Source organism: Habropoda laboriosa, unplaced genomic scaffold (assembly GCF_001263275.1).
Source record: "Habropoda laboriosa isolate 0110345459 unplaced genomic scaffold, ASM126327v1 scaffold33, whole genome shotgun sequence".
Classification (NCBI taxonomy): Eukaryota; Metazoa; Arthropoda; class Insecta; order Hymenoptera; family Apidae; genus Habropoda; species Habropoda laboriosa.
In genome coordinates this window covers 2,590,774-2,592,044 of record NW_017100187.1, presented here as the reverse complement: position 1 = coordinate 2,592,044, position 1,271 = coordinate 2,590,774, and the positions used below count along the sequence as shown (strand labels likewise).

General features: G+C 29.6%; 1 protein-coding gene across 1 annotated transcript in view; it reads left to right on the top strand.

The window, feature by feature from the left end:
- LOC108579615 (protein MMS22-like) overlaps positions 1–1,271 on the top strand; it is a 5,480-nt gene that overhangs the window by 2,197 nt on the left and 2,012 nt on the right. Inside the window, exons 10-15 of the mRNA XM_017943197.1 lie at positions 1–60; positions 147–305; positions 373–610; positions 686–914; positions 976–1,072; positions 1,144–1,269. The exon at positions 1–60 is cut by the window's left edge and continues 10 nt beyond it. Coding sequence (XP_017798686.1) covers positions 1–60; positions 147–305; positions 373–610; positions 686–914; positions 976–1,072; positions 1,144–1,269 — 909 coding nt within the window. The remainder of the gene's footprint in view (positions 61–146; positions 306–372; positions 611–685; positions 915–975; positions 1,073–1,143; positions 1,270–1,271) is intronic.

Here is a 1,271-nt window from a genome sequence, read left to right as displayed (position 1 = left end):
TTGTACAACTTCATTTCATTATTCTTAACATTAGCCGTTACTGTCGATACTACAAACGTTGTAAGTCGTGTATGCAATTACCACTATCTTCTCTGAAACATTTTATTTGCACAATAAATTTATAAATTAATTATTCTGTTTTCCAGTGCTCAGTAATGTTAGATCTTTTACCATTGACGAAAGAATATAATAGCGAAAATAATAAAAAATATAATTTAATTTGGAAAGGGAAACTAGCTCTTCTCCTTTTATATGGCGAGCTTAAACTGAGCTTTAAAAACATAGCTTCTACATACGTAGATATGGTATGATATAAAATTTGAGGTCACTAAATTTGATATCTTATACTCATTACCCTAACTAAACTTACAGGTGAATACTGTATGTTGCCGTAAAGATGATACATCCCGTTCAATGATGAGTAATTTTGTGGATGTATTTAGCACGATCCTGTCATCAAGTAGTATGGAATTGGGAGAACATTTATTATTTAGCGGATGGATAGACCGATATATGTTAGAATGTTCAAGTAAAATGGTTGGAATATTAATGAGGGTACTAATTAATATTTTTGAAAAATGCATTCATCTCTCCATGAATTCTAATACTGGTTCGTTGTTTTCTAATCTTATAATAATTGCAGTTCGTTTGTACATTTTTTTTTACATCAATTATTTATATGTAGACGGTGTAGTACAAATGTTAGATGCTTTATGGTGTTACGTCGCGTCTAGAGTAAGACAACTTGTTTTTTATCCTGCTCTTGCTAGTGATCACTATCAAGAGATCTCAAAACTTGCTGTTGCATTCACTTTGGAAGCATTGAGAAATCCAGTACTAGCAAAAAAGCACAATCATTCGGCTGTGTCTTTATTTTTGCACTTTGCAGCATCGGTAATCGTTAAAGATATAAGGTAATATAGAATTAATTATACTATCAGAATCAAAGTATATTATGTAAAACTCCCATTTTAGAATTACAAGACATTATCTGGCACAGATACTTAAGCAGGAACAAGCAATTCAAGATCTGAAGAAAGAAATTAAAAATTTCGATACAATACTTATACAAGTCAGTGAATTAAATATTTCTGAATAAAAAATTTCAAGTAATAAAGTTTTAATATCATATTTGAATTTTAGGCATGGATAAAATGTTCTATCATTGGTCACGATACAAATGGTGACGAAATAAAGGTTTTACAAAATTATTTATTGAAATTGAATGCAATACAAGAAATTTTTGAAACAACTTATGATATTCAGGAAAT